The sequence below is a fragment of the Zingiber officinale genome, chromosome 8B, assembly GCF_018446385.1.
Source record: "Zingiber officinale cultivar Zhangliang chromosome 8B, Zo_v1.1, whole genome shotgun sequence".
Lineage (NCBI taxonomy): Eukaryota > Viridiplantae > Streptophyta > Magnoliopsida > Zingiberales > Zingiberaceae > Zingiber > Zingiber officinale.
In genome coordinates, this window is record NC_056001.1 from 110,865,550 (window position 1) to 110,887,798 (window position 22,249).

Sequence of the window (22,249 nt, forward strand, 5' to 3'; positions counted from 1 at the left end):
TGACTCCTATAACACATTGCCTTAACAAATTAGAAAATAGAGTTTCAATAAGTAAGGAGTAAAATGTGGTTATTGTGTGCTTGTTTGTATTCGTCTGAAACACTTTCATAAAAAAACTCTTCCAATAGTACTAATGCATAAATTGTTGATTTACTTTCTAATTTGAACATTAGTCTAATTTTTCAATATTGAATAATTCCCTTATATTGAGAAACATTCAAACTTCCTTTTTGTTAATGGTTTGCCTAAGTACGTTCCTATGGTGTCGGCTCTTGCACTTTCCCATCTACGATAGGGCCCATTTTTTATATTGAGCCTACTAAGAACACTGAGACAGAGTTAGCTCATCACACAAGCATCTAGAGGTACCTAGTTCATTGGGAAAGACTTTTAGGTATAGATGATGCTTTTAGAGATCGATGACACTTTGATTGGTGATGATGAGCTTCAATAATTTGCACCTAAATTACTTAAAGGAATGAAGCAACAATCTTCTTATCGATATACAGAGACGACTCCACTTTACACCTATATGTGAAATCCCATAACATTGTCACTCCACTTGATGGAGTCTAGATGGAGTCAAATTCTCTTTGGTGGTGGAGAATGATGCAAAAAAGAAATCAAGTTTGGACAATTTTTGAATTTTTAGTTTTGATTAGAGTTCTCTAGTAATTAGTCTATTTTGTTTGTTATCTTTCAATTTGGGTTATCAAAAGAAAAGGGATAATTGTATTTCTCAATTTACTTATTTGTTCTTTACTTTCCATTAAGGTTGCATCTATAAAAGTCTTTTGATTAATAAAAATTTTTCACTTTCAAATTTTTATGCGAGATTTCTTTTGTGAGGTTTGATTCCCATTGGCGCTTCGCCAAATACCCATTGTTGAACCATACTTATTCAATGCTTTATTATAAATCTAATAATTTTTAATGACCTAATAACTCTAACATATTAATTCTTATTTGTATATTGATTTCATTATCTAATATATGATTCAACTTGTTATTTTATGCTTATGTTGCAGTTGAAGAGTGCTTATGCCATTACTAGGTTAAAAAAAGTAGCTGGATATTAATTAATACAATTTATTATTATTTTAAATATATTTTTATATATTTTATTGGAATAATTTAATTAGGTGTTATAAAAACTTATTTGAAATACTCCATTTAAGTTAGGAGTTGTTTGATTTAATTAAATTAAAAAAAAACGTATACCTGGATTGCGACGCCTCGGCGACATCAGAGGCATCGCGTACGCTTCCGGCGCCGTTGGAGGCGCGACGCTTCTCGTGGTGCTGGAAGCATCGTCGAACAACTCCGACCGCGCCGGAAGTGTTCTGCGACAGCTTGACACATCCGGAGCCGCCAGAAGCATCACTGGATACTCGCGGGATGCCAAAGACGTTGGAAAAATTCTGATAAAAAGAAATTAGACAAGAGATGAAGCACAATGGCGAGAGGCAGACGAAGAGGTAGTGGTGCTTCGTTTGAAGCAGACGAAAATTAAAGAGGTTCAAGGCTTTAAACTTATAAAAAAAAACAATAAAAAATGAACAAAAGAGGTCTTTGCTTCGTGCTTCGCTTTTGCGCGAAGCGCACGCTTCTTGGAACTCTTGCACTTCCGTACGGCTCACTGCGCTTCGCTTAAGCGAGCGCTTTTGACAACTTTGATTGGTTTACCTTTGAACATGCTTATCATCATCGTCAAGATCGGTTTTCCATAAGTATTTGAGATTGGTTACCTAGATTGTACTCTTCTATTAAGCTCTATGGCTTTTAGTAATATTTAAATCAATTGACTCATTGAATATTGCATTTGACTAATATATTCTTTAATCTTCCTCTATATTTTACACCTTTCATTTCAATACATCCAATTTCTAGCTATCCAATACATTTATTGCCTTTTAACAAAACATACCATCTCAATATATTTTCTCATTTTTGTCATCCCTTGGAGCCACATCTAATTACCCTAGGATATTAGTATTTTTTAATATAAATTTACATATCCATCTCATACTACAAAAATAACCAAGCCTTGTTCCACTAGGTGAGGTTGGCCATATGAATCATTCTACGAGCTCTATCCCCTACTAAATCATCATCTATATTTAAATAAATTTTATCTTATTTTATTGTTGCTAAGTTTTTTTTTGTCTTCTTCATTTAATGTGCATGTTTGTTATAGTCTTACATCGTTTAATTATGAATTTAAGTTCATTGAATCAAATATCAATAGCAAATTTTCATCGATACTTTGTCTTCCTTTTTCATCGACCATTCTTATTCTAGTCCTGAAGTCCATCATGTTTCACATATATATCCTATCGTTAGTATAATTTATGTAATAATTCTCAAATGCTAGTTAGATGTTTGGAAGAACAAGGCCATAAAGAAGTCTTTCTAGCCAATCAATGTTGAATTAGTCTAAACTTTGGAGCCCGTACCATTTTAATTTATTTTCTTGTTTTGTCATCTAACACCTAATGAGATAAGTCTTGGATGTCGTCATCGTCGTTACGGTGGAGCTACACTTATTCATTAGCATTTTTTATTTTCTCATTTTTTGGAACACAAACTTTTGGAATCAAGAGTTTTTACTCCAGATACATGTTATACTAAATTCAAATTGCTAATCAAAGTATTCCGTAATTCCACATTTTGTTATATATATTGCATAATATATCCAAATAATCAACATAAGAAACCTATATAGTATGTGACAAATAAATGATAAATTGATAGTGTCTTTTGATCAACCTAAACTTGATTTTATATATATATATATATAGGTACTTTATGCTGCGAAATGCCCCGTGCGAACATCGGGGCACCTGGAAGTGATCTGGGCATCTGACTCCGACTCACTCAGGCGCCCGGAACACTTCCGGACGCCCGACTCACTTAGGTCTACAGGTGCAAAAGTGTGGTATACAACTTATCAAATCTTTATATATATATATATATATATATATATATAATTTATTGTATTTTTTTTAAGGTTAAGATAGTTAACTTTATTTGAATTAAATTAAAATTTTTCTAATGCAAATAAAGTTAAATAATTTGGAATAAATTGATTTTAAATATAATTTTATTTGGTATCAAATTTACAGGCAGATGATCTTGTCGACAATTTTAGTAATAGTAAGACTATTGAGATAACCTTAGTGGTTGTAAGTTTCTTTTTTTGCCTTTTTTGAGGAGAGATGTTGGAAAAATTGTTAGTAAGATTACCAAGATGAATAGCAGAATATGGGCCTTCACTCCCAATTACCTATGAATCTTAGGATGATATTAACATGACTTTGTCAAAGTTTCCTCTACTAGTTGAATTCATGATTGTATTCTAGTGATTTAGGTAAAATTATAAAAATGACACTTTATTTAGGAAAAGAAAACCAATGATAATTACATATATAATTGAAATACATTTTTTTTTCATAAAGAGATTGTTAGGTTTCACAAATTACATCTATAAGTTGTGTCTTATAGAGATAACTTGTTAGTTATTTTATGAATCTCTATGGGGGTTTAAGGTGATAGTGAAATGGGGGTTTAAGGAAATTAGGTATTTACTAAAACAACCAAGTTTTATCCCACTAGGTGGGGTTGGCTATATGGATCCTTTTATGCCATCGAGTTTTATCTCCTACTATATCATCGTCTATACTTAAATAAATTTTGTATTGTTTTATTGTTGCTAACCTAGACTTTTTTGTTTTTCTTCGTTTGATATGCGTGTTTGTCATAGTTTCACATCGCCTAACTGGAACATTTATTGGTTGTGTAAGTACATGCGTATACTATCTTAAACATGACTCTCGGAGTTTTTTCTCTCAATAGATGCAACTCCGACCTTCTTTCTAATGCTCTCATTTCTTATTCTGTCCATCCTTGTATGTCCACACATCTACCTTAACATCCTCAACTCTGCAACTCTCATCTTCTGCTCATGTCAAGTTATAGCCCAATATTTAACTTCATTTAACATAGTAGGTTTAACTGCGATTTTGTAGAACTTTCCTTTAAGGCTACGTTTGGTTGGGCGTAATGTAATTGAGCTTGTAATGTAATTAAATTTGTAATGTAATGTAATCTTGATTACATTACTACGTTTGGTAATGAAATGCATGTAATCTTTGATTACAAAGGTGATTACATTCTTTTGTTTGGTGTCCATTATTTTTATAAGGAATGTAATTCGTATTATTATAAAATGACAAAAATATCCTACGACTTCTACCGGCGGGCGCTATATCTCTGTCGGAGCTTGCGGTGGCCACTGCCGCCGGTCGTCGCCGGTCCCCGGCCGTCATTGGCCGTCGTCGGTCGCCGACCGTTGCCGGTTGCCGGTCGCCGACCGTTGCCGGCATGATCACCGGCAACTCTAGTACAGAAACTCATCTTAAATCTTGCTGAATAGACAGCAGCAAATTGTTACTACAGTTATTTTGAAATCACTATCAAGTTTCATACAGAAACTAGTCATAAATCTCTCTGAATAGAGATCAGAAAATTTTTATTTACAGTTGTTTTGAAATTACAACAAAGCTAAACAGCAAGAATAAGCCTCAGCTTGCTATGTAATCAATATAATAAAATTGAATCTGACTACAAAAAAGTTAAGGGAGCCCCAAATCTTATTACAATGAAAAAATATATATCAAAATAACTTGAAAGCCAATTCAAAACCTCAGGCAACTGATATCGGTTTACAAAATGATCCGAAATATTTAAGCCTATTGATTCTGGACAATTTGTCATCTCCTATCTTAACAATTATCTCATTATGTCTAATATTGCTAAATTTAAATTTTATATATTCTGTCTTTATTTTACTTAGACTAAAACTTTACCTTTCTAGTGTTTTCTCTTAAGGTTCCAGTTTAGCATTTACTCCTTCACGTGTTTTATCTACCAAAATAATATCATCTGCAAATAACATACACCACTGTAATGTACCTTGAAAGTGTGTTGAGTTTGCCCATAATTAGTGTAAAAAGATAAGGATTAGAGCTGATCCTTAATGTTTCAGTTATTTCGCCTGAAGTCTTTACTTGGGTTGTTACATCCTCGTATATATCCTTAATTAGTTCAATATATGTTACACTAATACTTCTCTTTTTTAGAATTCTCCATATAATTTCACTTGGTTCTCTATCATAAGTTTTTTCTAAGTCAATGAATACCATGTGTAGATCTTGTTTTTACTCTAGATATTCTTCAATTAGTTGTCTAGTTTCATGATATGACTCATTAATTTAATATCCCTATAGTTTGCACAATTTTGTACGTCTCTCTTATTCTTATATAAGGGAACTAGAGTACTTACCCTCCATTGATTAGATATTTTTTTCGTTTTCAATATCATGTCAAATAATTTTGTAAGTCATTCAATACCTTATTTCTCTAGACACTTCCATACCTCTATCGGAATATCATCTGGTCCAATGACTTTTCCATTGTGTATCCCATTTAAAGCTTGTTCTACTTCTGAAGTTTGAATTCTACGATAAAAATTTAAATTTCTATATTCATTTGACCCACTTAAATTATCTAAGTTAAGTTGGTCATGTAAACTTTTATTAAAAAGTTGATGAAAATACTTTTCATTGCTCTTTTATTTCTCTATTGTTTACTAGTACCCTATTGTATTCATCTTTAATACATTTTATTTGGATAAGATCTCTTGTTTTCTTTTCTTTCACTTTAGTTATTCTATAAATGTCTCTTTCCCCATCTTTTGTATCCAATTTTTGATATAATCGTTCAAAAGTTTTATTTTTTACTTTACTCACTACTTTCTTAGCCTCTTTTTCTGACTATTGTATATATTTTTTTAAGTTTTCTTCATTTCTACAAATATATAATTCTGTATAAGTTGTTCAATTTTTCTTCACTTTCTCTTGTACTTTTTCATTCTACCACCATGGTGGCAATGGTGGTAGAATGAAAAAGTACAAGAGAAAGTGAAAAAAAGTACCTTACATAGTGGTGCATGTCCCTTTGGTACACTCTTAGATACTATTTTTAACTTTGATACCATCTTATCCTATGTCGTATTAAAGTCGGCATATATTTCACCTAATGCTTATAATTCTATCTACTTCTTAAATATATTTTGCTTCCCATCCTTTAACTTCTATATATTTTCTTTTCTATTAATACTGTGCTTGAGGCATATATCCAACACTATTAACCTATGTTGGGTAGTTAAGCTTTCTTCAGGGATAACCTTACAATTTTTACAAATCTTTCTATCTTTTTTCTTAATTATAAGAAAAGTTAATTTACGATTTATTATTCCCATTTTTGAACGTGACTAAGTGTTATTTTTTTTTTCTTATAAAACGTATTAGCTAATATAAGGTCATATGCTATCGCAAAATCTAATATAGTTTTTCCTTTTTCATTTCTCATTCTAAACTCATAACTCTCATGTACCTTCTCATATTCTTCGTTTTTCTCTCCGTCATGCCCATTTAGATCACCTCTTATTAAAATAATTTCATTTGGCAGAATGTTTTGTAATACTTCATTTAAGTTGTCCCTAAATCTTGATTTGGTAACTTCATCTAATCCTACTTGCGGTGCATATATGCTAATTATATTCATAGTTTTGTTCGCCACTATTATCTTAAGGGATATAATTCAATCCGCTTTTCTAACTACTCCTATAATTTCATCTTCATCCTTTAATGAACTATCTACAACCATACCCACTTTATTTCTTATTTTTTACTCTTTCCTATGTCATAACTTAAAACTCGACTTCTCTATCATCTTTGCTTTCTCGCTTACTCATTTTGTCTCTTGTACACACAAAATACTAGTTCTTCTCCTAATCAATACTAATCATTGTGTTTACTACCTTCATTGATTGAGGATTCCTATATTACATGTTCCAAATCTTAGACTATTAGTTTTTCGATCATTTGTTCTTATCCAACCTATGGTGTGAGAACTCTTGCCTATTTAATACTATACAAAGTTCTAATGAAGATGTAGCGGTCCTTGTCGATATGTTAACCCTGCAATGCGAACTTTTGCATATTTAGCACTGCACCTGAATTTTGAAGATGTAGCGGTACTTGTTAAGACGTTAACCCTGTAACGAGTTCTTTCCGGAGAACAACCTAGCATTAGCACAATAGTTTATTGGAACATTTACTATAGTTTTAACGCTGATTGGCAACCCAACGTTTTTCATTGCTTAATCTAATATTTTACTTGCAAAAGTTAATTAGTTGTAAGCATTTTTAACTCTAAAGACTAAGGTGATCAGATTAATCAACAAATGTAAAGCGAAGAACAAACATAAATTAGCAATCTAATTAATCATAAAAGGATAATTAATAAATAGCTATAATTAAATAAGTATTAGAACTGTATCAACATGGGATGATATGGTGTATCAACATGGGATAAAACTGTATTCTTCCCGTCAAAGGTCAAAACTCTAACATAGCTTGAGAGTTTAAACCTTGAAAAACTAAAGTTACATTTGATACACAAAACAAATTGTATGAGTCACTAGTCATGCCCTTTGAACTTTCAAATCGCTAGTAGTTTTATGAGGCTAATGAAATTCCTTATAGTCTACTTTGATGCTTGATGACATGTTGATCTGCAATAGTACATACGACACTCACACGAACACATTTACTTCCTGCTCAGAGTTGTAAATGACAGTAGGTGGTGGCGGGACCGTCTACCGCTTCGGTAGCATAGGCGATAGAATTAAAAATAAAAAATATATATTAAATTAATGAGATAATTTTATTAGGTTTTAATTAAGATTATTTAAATTATCCCAATCATACCTAGGAATTGATTAAAATTATTAACATAAAGATATTTAATTAAATCCTAATCTAACTCCTCTTACCACTGTTCCAGCTAGCACGACGAGTTCGGACGCGTTGCCGGGACTGCATGACACATTCAGACGCGTTGCTAGGCTCGAGCGATGAGTCTGAGCTCGTTAGGGGTTGGGGCGATGCATTCGGGCTTGTTGTTGGGCCCGCACGACGTGTCTGTACTCGTTGGTGGGCTTGCGCGACGTGTTCGAACCCATTGCCTCACTCGCCTCGTCCGCCGCTTCGCCAACCTCGCCTAGACTGCGACCGCCTAAAGCATCGCTTAGGGCAAAGACGGTGTGGTTGATGCCCATCTCCCGTATAGGTGGTCGCCTCGACCACCATTTAGAACACTGCTCTTCCTTAAGACTCTCAAGATTGAAAAATATTTGTTAATTGAAGAAATGCACCTTCTTACTATTAGGGTCGAAATGTAGTTAGAGGGGGGAGGGGGTGAATAACTCGTCGTACCTTGCTTCTTGATGATGATATGTAACGGAATGTACAAGAAACAAAAATACAACTCTAATACAAGGATTTATTTGGTATCCACCTCAAGAAAAGGTGACTAATCCAAGGATCCACACACACGAGCACTCTCCACTATGAAAACACTCCTTTACGGTAACTGCCGAAGGTGGAGAAGCCTTACAACACTCTCAGTACAAGAACAAAGAAAAGAGAAACAAATACAATTGAAATCTTACAAGATTTACACTGGAAACCCTAACCCTAGCTTCTTCTTCTTGTAGTAGATCGCCTCTTGACTTGGATGTGCACCAGCACTTGCCTCCAAGAACCTTCAAGAACTGGCGGTGAGAGCTCGGAGAAGTCGCTGTGATCGTGTGAAGACGAATCGAAGAACTATCGAGGAAATCGCTCGCCAACGGCTATAACCTGCGCAACGGTCGGATCCCAATCGATTGAATTGATCGCAATCGATTGGGGAGGCTTTGAATCGATCGGTCGATCGATTCAGAGCGCCTCTTTGCTCTCTGGAAAGAGCTTGAATCGATTGCCCGATCGATTCAAGGCTCTCCTGCGATTTCCAGCCTCCCAATCGATCACCTGATCGATTGGAGGCTCCCAATCGATCGGGTGATCGATTGGGAGGACTTCTGTGCGAACGACGATTCTCCCCAATCGATCCACTGATCGATTAGGAGAAGTTTTGTCGCGACATCTCACCCAATTGATCAACCGATCAATTGGGCATGAGTCAATCGATCGGTTGATCGATTCGGCTCACTTGTGACTTGCCAAATCAAGTTTGAAGTCCCTCAAACCAACATCCGGTCAACCATGACCTGTTGGGACATTATGCCTAGCATCTGGTCACCCTCGACCTGCTAGGACTTCCTCACCAAGTATCCGGTCGATCCCTTTGACCCACTTGGACTTTTCTCCTCGTGCCAAGTATCCGGTCAACCCTTCGACCGAGTTGGACTTCTCAATACCAGGTGTCCGGTCAACCTTGACCTTCCTGGATTTCCACGTGCTTGGCTTCACTCACTAGGACCTTCACCTAGCTTCACTCATTAGGATTTTCATACTGCTTAGTTTTACTCACTAGGTCTTTCACCTGACTTCACTCACTAGGATTTCCCAACTGCCTAGCTTCACTCACCAATACTTCTCCTCTGCCTAGCTTCACTCACTAGGTCTTTCACCTGGCTTCACTCATTAGGATTTTCCTTATGCCTAGCTTCACTCACTAGGTCTTTCACTTGGCTTCACTCACCAGGATTTTCTTTCTGCCTAGCTTCACTCACTAGGTCTTTCACTTGGCTTCACTCACCAGGATTTCCCTTCTACCTAGTTTCAGTCACTAAGTCTTTCACCTAACTTCACTCACCAGGATTTTTCTTCTGCCTAGCTTTACTCACTAGGTCTTTCCAATCAAGTATCCAGTCAGTCTTGACCTACCTGACTCTTCTTCACATCTAACTGGTCAACTTTGACCGGGAGAATTGTACCAACAATCTCCCAAATGAACGATTGCACCTGCAATCTCCATGTATTATCAAACATCGAAACCTAAACATCAAGACTCAAGCTTGAGTCATTGCAACTCGGGCTTGTATCTGTTGGGGTTGCAAGGTTGCAAACATAGTCCCATATTGAAAACACATGGAAAATATCATGGGTTTATAAGAAAAAAGATATCTTCATTAGCATGAGGCCTTTTGGGTAGAGCCCAAGAGCAAAACCATGAGGGCTTAGGCCCAAAGTGGACAATATCATGTCATTGTGGAGATATCTAAATTCTTTTCGATCCTACAATAACAGTTGTCATGAGTGGAATCTAGCAAGTTACCCATTTGAGACCGAGTTAGATACTGGGGAAATGACTGCTTAGGTTCTCAAGAGAGACCTGGTGGAAGTCCTAGTAGGTCGGGTGGACCGAGGTGCAGGAAGTAGGCAATGAAGTCCTAGTAGGTCGGGTAGACCGAGGGGCAGGAAGACCTGGTGGGTCGAGGATCGGACGTGGGAAGCCCATGGTGCTTTTGAGGGGGGGATTGTTGGGGTTGCAAGGTTGCAAACATAGTCCCATATTGAAAACACATGGAAAAGATCATGGGTTTATAAGAAAAAAGATATCTTCATTGGCATGAGGCCTTTTGGGTAGAGCCCAAGAGCAAAACCATGAGGGCTTAGGCCCAAAGTGGACAATATCATGTCATTGTGGAGATATCTAAATTCTTTTCGATCCTACACTATCCATACGTCAAGACTAACATATCCTTTGGGAGGCTTGAAGCTTTCATGCCTTTTATAGATCTTTCATTAAAGACTTTAGCATCTTTATGACTCCTATAACACATTGCCTTAACAAATTAGAAAATAGAGTTTCAATAAGTAAGGAGTAAAATGTGGTTATTGTGTGCTTGTTTGTATTCGTCTGAAACACTTTTATAAAAAAACTCTTCCAATAGTACTAATGCATAAATTGTTGATTTACTTTCTAATTTGAACATTAGTCTAATTTTTCAATATTGAATAATTCCCTTATATTGAGAAACATTCAAACTTCCTTTTTGTTAATGGTTTGCCTAAGTACGTTCCTATGGTGTCGGCTCTTGCACTTTCCCATCTACGATAGGGCCCATTTTTTATATTGAGCCTACTAAGAACACTGAGACAGAGTTAGCTCATCACACAAGCATCTAGAGGTACCTAGTTCATTGGGAAAGACTTTTAGGTATAGATGATGCTTTTAGAGATTGATGACACTTTGATTGGTGATGATGAGCTTCAATAATTTGCACCTAAATTACTTAAAGGAATGAAGCAACAATCTTCTTATCGATATACAGAGACGACTCCACTTTACACCTATATGTGAAATCCCATAACATTGTCACTCCACTTGATGGAGTCTAGATGGAGTCAAATTCTCTTTGGTGGTGGAGAATGATGCAAAAAAGAAATCAAGTTTGGACAATTTTTGAATTTTTAGTTTTGATTAGAGTTCTCTAGTAATTAGTCTATTTTGTTTGTTATCTTTCAATTTGGGTTATCAAAAGAAAAGGGATAATTGTATTTCTCAATTTAATTATTTGTTCTTTACTTTCCATTAAGGTTGCATCTATAAAAGTCTTTTGATTAATAACAATTTTTCACTTTCAAATTTTTATGCGAGATTTCTTTTGTGAGGTTTGATTCCCATTGGTGCTTCGCCAAATACCCATTGTTGAACCATACTTATTCAATGCTTTATTATAAATCTAATAATTTTTAATGACCTAATAACTCTAACATATTAATTCTTATTTGTATATTGATTTCATTATCTAATATATGATTCAACTTGTTATTTTATGCTTATGTTGCAGTTGAAGAGTGCTTATGCCATTACTAGGTTAAAAAAAGTAGCTGGATATTCAAGGAAGCTTTTCTATCAACATGCTTTGAGATTGTACAAGGAGGTATGCTGCCCCAACATTCTTTTCTATTCCTCCATGTAATTTTGTCTCATGAACCCTTTCCCTAAGTAATCTGAAGATATTTTCTTGTATGCTGTTCAGCTGCCAAGTTCTTGTTGTATATGGCTTATTACTTCTTTATTGCTGACATAGTGGATGAATGACAGAAAATATTAAAGGAGGCATCTATACTTGAAACCAATAAACCAAACCAAGACATTCAAGTTTCTTGATTTATCAATTTGATTTTGGGTTGTGAGCTAGATAAAATTATTGGTTTTGCTTTGATTTTAGTTTGAACCTAGATAGATAAACCAAACCGAACTGAGATGTTAAGGTTTTATACAAATACACATGCATGCATAACTATGCTACTGTGTTCTCATATGATTATTGGTTTCTTGTGTTCATTGTTTAAAACCGAGAGGGTGGATTGAAGCGATTGCTGCGAAAAATTGACCTAAAATGAAGCACATCGTCTATTGGCATTGTAGAAAGGATTAAATATGACCCTAATCGTTCTTCTCGGATCGCTCTAGTACGATGGATCCAGGGGGTGCAGCTACTGAGCCAGAGGAAATGCTACACGATAGAAGAGTTCGCTTTGCCACGTAAGACCCTCCAACCTATCACAGCCACCATCTTTTGCCTTTTTTCATTCTCCTTGCTGCTCGATAAAGTGGATCAAAGAAAGGTAGCTTGCTCCCACAAAATCCACCAGGGGCTGAAGATAACAAAAGGGAGACAAAGACCTGATTAAACACAAGAACCTCAACTGTCTACCCATTCATTCTTATCTATGGATAAGGCAAGAGAGAAGACCTCATGCGAGCGAGGCATAGAGCTCAATAGTTAGCGTCAAGTTATTGTAAGATAACCTCAACCATAAGGGCTGAGGGTATCGTCAGCATATGATTATTGTCTTGTGTTCATTGTTTAAATAAACTTACTATGCTATTTTTTTTCAATAGAAACCTTTCATTGAATACATTTTTAATTGTTTTTTATTGATATATATATGCTAATTATTGGTTTCACACCAAACTAAACTAATGATTTTGGTTTCTTTTGAAATTAACTGGAAAAATTTTGGTTGATTTCAGTTTAGTTTTTTCAAATTTTTGTTGTGGTTTAGATTTTTCTTACCAAATCAATATACTGAACTATGCTCTCCCCTAGTTACAAGAACCTAAAATAATATCCTCATCTACTTGGTATTTAAAACCATGTTAAATATTGGAACCTACTGGTTGTGGGCCCACCACACTTTTGAAATGCCACCGCCAGAGACAACCACTAGAAACCTACCACAAGCCAAGATCTGAGCATGCTTTCTTTGCAAGAACTATTAATAACTGAAATCCTACCTTTTATCTAGACCTCTTTTTAAGGGGAGTATCATCAGCAATTCGTAAGGGCAAAACCTTGCAGTCTCTTTTCTCTGTTTAGATTCCTTGTTTTAATATAATTTTTTCATTTTTTATTTCCTTTGGTGTAAGTTCAAATAATGAATATTATCCACGATGGGCTGACTAATCTAGGTTCGGGGTAAACTATGGTAATGAAAAGTAACTTTGTATTGTAGTGGCATTTGGGATTTAGCTCGTAATCTCCCATACGATCCACTATACTTCTCATTGTTAAAACATCCAATGCGGTTTTGTTTGTGGATAAGATAGAAACTCAAATGGTGGCAAAAGAATATACTCTATTTGACGTTGACTATATTGACACTTTTTCTCCTATACTTAAAATTGCTTTAGTCTGACCCTCTCACCATGGTAGCTATGTTCCAATAACCACTTCACTGGATGAATGATAAGATTTCCTTTTTTTTTTCATTGATCTTATTAAGGAGTAACATAACCAAGCTCCTAGGTTTGTGGCTTAGGGAGAGTATGCCTTGTTTTCAAATTGAGAAATTCTCTATACAGGCTGAAATATCTGGGTAGAGTGTAAGCTCTTCTCTTCTTCAATTTGGTATGGTTAGGATTATATCAAATATTTTGTGTTTCACCTAACCTCTTATTTTTGAAAATATATTCTTATCATTGTTTATGTAGATGATGTGCTTTCACTTGTTAGTGATTGACATCCGTAGGAGTTGCAAAATTGGGAGCATACATAACATTAATATGGAAATTGTTCACATCTTGGAATACAAAGGGTTTGCAACTATGTTCCTATAACAATTACACAAGTTTGTTCAAAGATATTATGAAAACTTTGCTTATTGATGATATTTTTGATTCGAGAACTTGTTAAGGACTTGGTTAGCAAAAGTGCTAACTAACCAATAGAGCTGATAAACGAGGTTTTTATTGGATTACATAGTCTCTCAAATAAATTAACAATTACTCTCTACATGATTCATCTTCTTGTGGAACATTGGATTAATGTGATAGCTTGATTGTTGTAATACAACTTTGGCTATGGGAGTATATCAACTTGATCATCAATTGTTTGAACTAGACTAACTCACATATTGTGATGATAGCATTTTGCTCCATCTCTACACTTGATTTGGCTATGATAGTCTATGTTTTGCACTTCCAATAAATTAGATTACCTGTATTAGAAGAATGCAATAAGTTGATATGGATCGTGTTTCTAGGGGAGCACTTGCCCAATCAATATTAATTGTACTCAAAATTTCAAGAGATTTTTCATGAGAAAATCACATTTTCGGTCCTGTAATTTGCACTTATTTCAATTTAATCCTATTATAAGTCAATTTACAGTTTTAGTCCTGTAACTTTTAATATTTTTCAATTTCAATCCATTTTCTCTAAAATTAAAATTTTCTATCGGAAAATGTTGTTGTAAATTAAATTTAGGATTTTTGATTTTTTTTTTTTGACTCATGTGACTTTTTTGATTCTGACCACCAACTAGGTATTTTCCGGTAAAAAATTTTAATTTTGGCGAAAAAGGATTGAAATTGAAAAATATTACAAGTTACAGGACTAAGAACGTAAATTGACTCATTACAGGATTAAAATTGACACAAGTACAAATTACATGTCCGAAAACATAATTTTCTCGATTTTTCACTGAAGCATTTATTAAGGTACTATAGAATTTCCAAGATTGCCTCCCAATGATTGTGCTATTAGGATCTTAATAATGGATAACACTAATTGTAAATTAGATGGTAGGCATGGTAGTTTAGTCTCTTTATCAAACTTTTATACTTTCCTAGATTAAATAGTGGCTACCTTTTCATGAGGGTCTATGTGATTGTGAATTGTTTTTGGTTCCTAGTATATCCACCTTCTTAAGCATGCCAAATACATACTCATGTTTTCTGTGTAAGATATTTGCATCAAATAAATCTCAAGATATTTGTATCTCTTCATGAGTGGACAACCTTTATACTGACTAAGTATTTGAGTTCTTTCAATTCTTTAATCTAAAAATGATGAGTAGGTAGTCTTTTAGTTATGTGATCCAATTGGAATTACTATTAGTCTTGAACACTAGCTAGTCACTTTTTGAGTAGCAAAAACCCGCACTATTAAATCTTTTAAACCAAGCTCTTGGAGATTGCTTTAACCTATACAATTATTTCTTCGATTTGCACATTGGTTAGTCACTTCTTGAATAACAATCTGTGTAAGTTACACTATATATATATATCCTCAATAAGATCACTACAGATGCAAGCGTCCTTGATACTACAATTGATGAAGGGACTAATGAAAGATATTTGCTAATATGAGAAAAGAGACAAATGTAACTGATCTTTAGTCGTAGGAGAAAGTTTCAAGATGGTCCACACTATAAAGTTGTGTGTATCTCATAACTAGCAAGCAATTTTTGAGCTAGTGCAGAACACCATCAAGAGTACATCTAATGGTGGAGGTTCACTTGCAACATACTTTCTCAGTAGAAAAAAAAGCTAATTTTCAAATGTTGTTAGAGTGGAGAGAATCCATCTTGTTAGCTATGACTTGTCATCTACCTAGATTAGAAAGAGCCTTTGGGATAATTTAAGAAATTCACTTTGAAGCTCAAGAGCATAAAAAACAACAACAACTAAGCTTTATTCCACTAAGTAGGGTCAACTATAGATCCTCTTACGCCATTAGGCTTAATTCCCTAGTATATCATCTTCTATATTTAAATGAATTTTATCCTGTTTTATTATTATTGGTCACCTAAGTACTTGAACATAACATTTTAAATGTGTCTCTCGAAGTTTTCCCTTAATAGGTGGAACCCCAACTTTCTCTCTAATGTTCTCATTTCTTATCATACTATCTTTGTATATCCGCACATACACTTTAACAACCTCATCTACTCTCATTTTTTCACGTGTGCTGGCTTCATAGTCCAATAGTAAGTTTCATATAACATAGTAGGTCTAATCGTCGTTTTTAGAATTTTCCTTTTAAGTTTTAAAGGTACCTTATGATCACAAAGAACAACTTATGGTCTTCTCCATTTCAACCATCTTGCTTGTATCCTAAAAATGAATGACACAATGAGGATAAGAAAGTAAAATAATTGGTGTAGCATAGGATTGAGTGACAAAATGAGTGTAAAGTAGAATAGTGTTGAGTAGCTTCGCAACGAGAAATAGAAAAATTCAAATTAGAATTTGAGACAACAATAAGCAATCAGAGGGCTAGAGAGTCTTGTGGAAGTGATCAATTATTCTTATGTCTGTGTCTTGGGCGGTACTCTGAACTATGGTGGCAAGTGATGAGAATGGACAATGGATAATAAACATGTCATCTACTTAAAAAAATAAGGATATATATATATATATATATATATATATATATATATATATATATATATATATATATATATATATATATATATATAGTCATTTTAGAGATAGGAGTAGCCAAAAACAACACATGTAATGGATTTGGAATAATTTGTTTTGTCCAAGGGATAAGCGAGGTATCTCTAAACACCTACGGGACAATAAGGAGCACCACGAGGAAAGAATGGTGGAAGGAACCTTATCATTGGCTCACCTCAAATAACCCAGTATCCCCGACCCCATGGCAAGATGTAGGCAGGTAAATCACAGGAACATTTTGCCCTAGCGCAGCAGCAGACATCCAACGAGATATTTTGCATCCGGTGAGAATTGACCCTAAATCCTATTATAGCAAACACCTATGCAAATACTGACTGCCCCAACTCGTGGGGTAAGGAAGGAACCTTATCATGAATAGAAGAGAGGATCATATGCAATTGACAAGGGAGCATGAAATAAGGATGACATCACCCAGAATGAGTGGGGAGCATGTGTTTGTATAAGCAAAGTAGATTCAACATTAGAATGAATCGAAGTAATATGCGCCAAGATGCACTTATGGACACTTTATTGAGGAATGACAACTTTACATGTTACTCTAAATGACTTGACTAACACTCAATGCACAAAAAACATACAAATTAGGATCCATTTGTTTTAAACTCAAGATTATGATAACCATGATGATTGTGTATTTGAATAGCTGGTGAGGCCGCTAGCAGAGTAAAAGATGATGGCGTATTTGTTGGTGCAGGGAGCACCAGATGCGAATCTATATTTTGATCATGGCAAAGAGTTTAAAAGTTAAAATGTCTTGTTATATAACAAGTGTAAATGAGCTTGCAGGAAAGTCCTAAGTGTTCTTAGGAAAAAGTCCTAATAGATCCTAGGCAGGTGGAAAACTTTAGGGGGAGGCAACTCTAGGTTCTAGGGGATAGTAATCTTAGGTTATGGAAAGTCCTTGTTACGGTTAGGCAACGAAGTCCTAATCCGGGGGACTCGGCGAAGTCTTTGTGGGTTGAGGACTTTGGGCGAAATCCTAGAGTCGAGGACTCAAGGTGAAATTCCTAGTGGTTATGGACACTAGGTGGAAGACTGGATGGGTCGTGGAGTGGACGTTCAACATGAAGTTCTGAAGTTTTGGATGTTGAGCAAAAGTCCAGATGGTCTGGAGGACCGGTCTGGCAAAAGGTAATTTCTCCTGAGAGGAGTAGGTGAGGACGCGTTCCCCGAAGAGGGAACAGTAGGCATCGGTCCGATCTAGAGTTTCAGTGAAACTTTAAATCAGGATCGGACAATCCAAAGACAGTCCGAAGACTGTCAATTCTTATCATTCTTTACATATTATTTGCCTGGACTAACCTTATTTTGTAGGAAAAGAAGTTATCAGAAAAAGGTGGTCCGGGCGCTGGCCCCCGGAAGGAGTCCGAGTGCCCGGAGTTGCTCCAGGTGCCCGGACCGCCAAATATCATTTGTTCGCCGAGATGGGGCGCGAGGATTGGACAAGCCTACGTCACGGTCCGAGAGCTCGGAAGTCGATAACTTTTGCCGATCAACTTTTGACAGGAGAACACCACGTCAGCATGGTCCAGGCGCTCGGGAGGGGATCCAGACGCTTGGAACATGCTATAAAAGAAGGCTTCGACCAGTGGCTTAAAAACAACTTTCCAAACAACTTTTGCTTTTGCGTGCTTCTTAGAAAACGCCTCTTCGACACTCGAAAGATGCTCCGACGATGACTGCGCTAAAGATTTGATTCTTCAAGTTGTCGGTATTATTTACGTTTCAAAGTGCATGTACTTAAATCTTATTGTATTTGTAAACTTTGCAATTGATTAGTGATTGTCCATCGAAACCACTCAACAAGTGCGAGCCTTGGAGTAGGAGTCGTCACATGCTCCAAACCAAATAAAACTTGGTGTGTTTGCAATCGTTTGTCTTCTTTATTCCGCTGCCTATCTTTCGAAAGTTTGAAAACGAGCACTATTCACCTCTCCTCTAGTGCGCATCGATCACCATTTACTTTTCTTGTCCTTGAATCTTGAATGAAAATATTGGTGATGTTAAATTAAAATATATAGAGGATAAGGATAATGCAAGTGAAATACTAATATTTCTAATGCTCTTATGCATTGAATGAGTCCCATTAATTAGTATGACATTAGGACATAAATGTGGTGCAAGGTTAGAGGAATATAAGATGTTAACAGCAATGTGCTTAGTGATTTGAATATGGAATTCAAGAGAATGATTTAGATGTATGACATAAGTAAAATTGGTGTAATTTTATATAGAGTTAAGCTAACTAACTAGGATGAGGTGCTGGCAGTAGCTTAGTATTGAAGAAAGCTGGAATATCGCTCAGTAAAAATTATAAAAATTACAATATTGCTACCAAGACTAAACTGGAACAGATGTGAGCAAATGGAACTATCTTAGGAATCAGTTTTTAACCGTGCCACATATTGTGGGTAAGTAATGACTAGTTGAATATTCATGAAAAGAGTAGAAGAAATCTTTGACATCCCAAATTTCCCATAGTGGAAGCATATAAGCCTATCCTATCCACTAGAATGGTCTCCATGACCTTGCTGATGCCCCCTATTGCCTTGAGGTCCTTCAATTGCAACTACATTGTTAGGGCGAGTTTGTTTTAAGTGGAATCAGGCATATGATCTTAACATTTGAAGTGATTTAACAGATGATTTTAAGATTAGTAGTAAAAGTTTAATATTGACTAATGTGTGAGTTCATCTAGGTGTCTAATTGCCACAATTAGAATAGATTGCTAATTGTACCATAGTCCTGAAAAATGTCTCTCATATTTAGGTCTTCAACTTAACAAAGACACCTTTCAATGTCAAAGAAAGGAACAACTTGGGCTCGAGAGGTTACTGACCATAGGTCCATGAACAAGATGTTGTTCTCTATTGAAGAATGGTACAACAAGGTCTGATAAAGTTGTTCATAGGTGCATCCAAAAGGGGAGGTGTTGCCCATTAATTATTGACGCTTGAAGTTGCATGATATAAATCCTCATCAACAATCTGTGCAAACTTAGAGATTGCACACACAAAGCGGAGGGTGATATCAAACTCAAACTGCACAAGAATAAGTCATGATGTGGAGCCATCAACAATGATTGAGAAGGCCATGGTGTGAAGACATCAATGATGGTCATGTGGTATAGATGAATTGGGTATCACCATTACAGCTGTGACACTGTCTTAAGGTTAAAAGGGAAATTATCAAGCTTTCTCACCCCTTGGTAGAGGAATCTCCTCCACCTATACCCATATTCATTATTGTAATTTTACAATTACACATTGGAATATATGATATTGACAATTAGGTCCCTAACTTATACCTCTACACTAACACTTTAGAATCAAGGGTTTGACTGATTTGAAGTACCTTCTACTTATAGAGGATGCTTATTAATAGGGACCATTTATATCTCACGACAAACATGTACTTGTATGCTTGAGGAAGCTTGGATACTATCAACTATATTTGTTAGCACTCTTATTATTTTGATAGTTTGGGTTAATAAGAGTGCCAATAAATTTAGCTAGTATCCAAGCTTCTTCAAGCATACTAAATTTGGAGATTAGTTGGTAAATTTGATTAGAGATCTGACATCTCATTTGCTATTAGTGTGAGTAGCTAATTTTTTATTTTCATGCCAACACCATTGGAAGACAACTCTATAAATTCTTCAGTATTTAAGGACGCTTCTAAGAAGAATCTCCTATATCATGATTGTGGTCTTATACTAATTATAGCGTACACAAATACAAATTGGGTAGGTTTCCCCTTGGACAATATGGTGTTTTGGAAAGACCATGGCGGCTAGATGAAGTCTAGAGGTAGAATATAAGGCTGACTAATTTTTACATAGAAACATAGCATAAAATAATGAACTTATATTGTGATAATCTGGCTATAATGCTCATTGTCATTAATCTTGTCTTCTATAAAATAATAAACCATAGGAATAACTTACTTTCTTAGAGAAAAAAAATGCAATCTAACAAGTTCATTTGCTTGTTTTGATGATCTCAGATGTTGTCTAACTTGTTAAATGGCTGTAGAATCAAATATATCTATAATAAACTATGATTTTCTAATATCTTTTAACCAACTCAAGAAAGGGTGCTGAAGGACCTATTTGAGATATTTTGCAAAGCTGTAACAAGATAATACAAAATACAAATAGAGGCCTATTACATAAAGTAAAACCATTTCTCAATCTAGAGTAGTTCTACAAAGGGTAGGTCCAAGGTTTAAAATTTTGAATTTTCACGCTTTGTCTAGAATGATACTATTTCGGTACTACTGCGTTTCAATGTGTGATGCTGATGAACAATTAGTGGGGAAAAAGGAAAGAGATGAAAAAGAAGAAGACAATATGACTATATATCTAAGTTTTGTGTTCTATTTAGAATGATACAATTTTAACATTAAATTGTTACGACATTTCAATTCATATAGATGCATTTTTTTAACATGTTTAGGGGTGTCGAATGTCAATATGATATGATACTTATTGATATGATTGACACAGTTATATAGGATGGATTTTCTTTGTTGTGTGCTGAGTAGTATCAAGTTTTGATAATTTATCAAAATAAATACATTTCGACTGTGTTGCCCGACACAATATGAAATTTCAAACCATGGGTAGGTCTACATGTGGAGGTGATTGTTTAGTAAGTCATGAATGGGCAGGGGATAATAGTGATTCTTCAGATCTATCATGTAGATAGTTTCTATCATAAGCATGGCTCAGGGGCTTGCACTATCGAAGGAAGAATTAGAGTTTTGCATGCATTATGGTAGTAAGCCATGCTTTCTTGTCTTGAAACCATATGCAATTTTAAGACAATTTAAATTTAACATTTTGCTGATTGTTGTGTCACTTGCAAATCTTTTTTTTTCATTATTTTTTTTTCTTTTTGGTGAAAAATATTCATGATTATAGTGTAAAATACCTTATAATATAAGCACAATGTAACATTTTATTTCCTCTGGAGTCTAGGCAGATCTCTCTAGGTTATGGATTAAATTGGTTTCTTTCCATTTAATTTGACAACTGCTGAATGTTGCTCACAAGGAAGCATGTCATAGCCTAACATACCTTCTCCACATAAGCTGACAATTGATACATTAGAATGAGGCTAGCTATATCACCACATTGAAGGTGGAGTGTAACTTAACTACAAATCCATTAGTCAAGTGTACCATAGTCACCCTCGATTATGCTCCTAACCTGTCCTAGTTGTTGATCAAATTCCACAACCACTTGCCCATCCACTGGATCACCCCTTGACGTAGTCAAGTGCCTAATCACTCATGTCATCCCCTTGGCTTGGGCAATCTTCCCCGTAGCTCGACATAATTAATCTCAGCTACACTCCTAGCTCATTGCAGTTGCCAGTCAATTGTTACAACTACTTTTACATCCGCTACTTGCTAATGTTGATGGTAAATTGGAGATTTTATTCAAGTTTCTATTACTATAGTGTTGTCCATGAAGAACGATTTTGATTCCTCTTTGTAGTATTTTTTTCGGTGTAAATGAAGAAGAGCTCCTCGTAAATGGAGCTCTCCTCTTTTCTCATGCTGATCCACATGGGTAAACAAGTTGTATAGGCGCTCCAACTTAGGAAATG

The 22,249-nt window shown here is 35.3% G+C and overlaps 1 protein-coding gene across 6 annotated transcripts in view; it reads left to right on the top strand.

Annotated features, from left to right (window-relative positions):
- LOC122016836 overlaps positions 1-22,249 on the top strand; it is a 60,514-nt gene that overhangs the window by 14,405 nt on the left and 23,860 nt on the right. For all 6 annotated transcript variants that reach the window (XM_042574256.1, XM_042574257.1, XM_042574255.1 and 3 more), the window contains exon 6: positions 11,708-11,800. In XM_042574256.1, the coding sequence (XP_042430190.1) occupies positions 11,708-11,800 (93 nt within the window). The remainder of the gene's footprint in view (positions 1-11,707; positions 11,801-22,249) is intronic.